General features: G+C 61.3%; 1 protein-coding gene across 1 annotated transcript in view; it reads left to right on the top strand.

The window, feature by feature from the left end:
- The first annotated feature begins 11 nt into the window (after positions 1-11).
- The window catches only part of LOC103614747 (proteolipid protein 2), a 2,465-nt gene continuing 1,599 nt past the window's right edge, over positions 12-877 (top strand). Inside the window, exon 1 of the mRNA XM_017733051.1 lies at positions 12-651. Coding sequence (XP_017588540.1) covers positions 356-651 — 296 coding nt within the window. The 5' untranslated portion in view covers positions 12-355. The remainder of the gene's footprint in view (positions 652-877) is intronic.

Raw genomic sequence — 877 nt, 5'->3', positions numbered from 1 at the left:
TAAGGGGGCGGGTCCGTCCAGACCCCACGGTGGCCTATTGGGGACGCTACGGGCCAGCTGTAGGTGACCCCACAGCAGTACAAAGGAGGCGCTGTAAGAGTCTTTAGGTGACGGCCCAGAATCTCTAGGGCCCTATAGGATGGCGCTCAGGATCTATACAGGGGCTGTTATAAGGGGTACTGTAGGCATTCCCTCAGCAGCCATATATGGGCACTGCATGGGGTCGATAAGCACTGCTAAGAGGGGTCTCTGAAGGCGTCACGGAGGGTCTCTAGGTAGCCCAGGGTACCTGGAGTGCAGCAGGTCTATAGGGCACACTACGGACATTCCATAAGGGAAATAAGCTGTGCTGGGGATGCCTAATGGGGTGTATGCCACTGTATGGGGGGCCTCTGTGGGCACGTGGGGTTTATGGGGAGGGTTCAGAGGGTGCCCCCCCACGCCGTATGGATCCTATATGGCCCTGTACCCGCAGATCCTGTGCCTGCTGACCCTGATCTGCTTCGGGGCATCACGCTCAGGCTACGCGGGGCTGGCCGCGGTGGAGCTGGTGTTCGCCGCGCTGGTGCTGCTGGCCTGGGGCTGCCGCCTGCCCCCCCCGCTGGGTGTGCTGGGGCTGGACGGTGAGTCGGGGGGCACTGGGGGAGTCTGGTGGAAATTGGGGGGGATTAGAGGGGGTTTGGGAAAGCTGAGAGGAGATTTGGGGGGCACCTGGGGGTGCTGAGAGGAGGTTTGAGGGTTCTTGGGCTGGGGAGAGGTTTGGGGGACTCCTAATATGGCTTGGAGGTCATGGGGAGTGATTTAGGATGAGGTTTGGGAAAGCTGAGAGGGGATTTGAGGACTGGGGGTGTTCGGGGGGCACTGGGGGCCTGGGAGG

This window comes from Corvus brachyrhynchos, unplaced genomic scaffold, assembly GCF_000691975.1.
Source record: "Corvus brachyrhynchos isolate BGI_N302 unplaced genomic scaffold, ASM69197v1 scaffold755, whole genome shotgun sequence".
NCBI classification, from domain to species: Eukaryota; Metazoa; Chordata; class Aves; order Passeriformes; family Corvidae; genus Corvus; species Corvus brachyrhynchos.
This window is presented reverse-complemented; position numbering and strand designations above follow the sequence as displayed.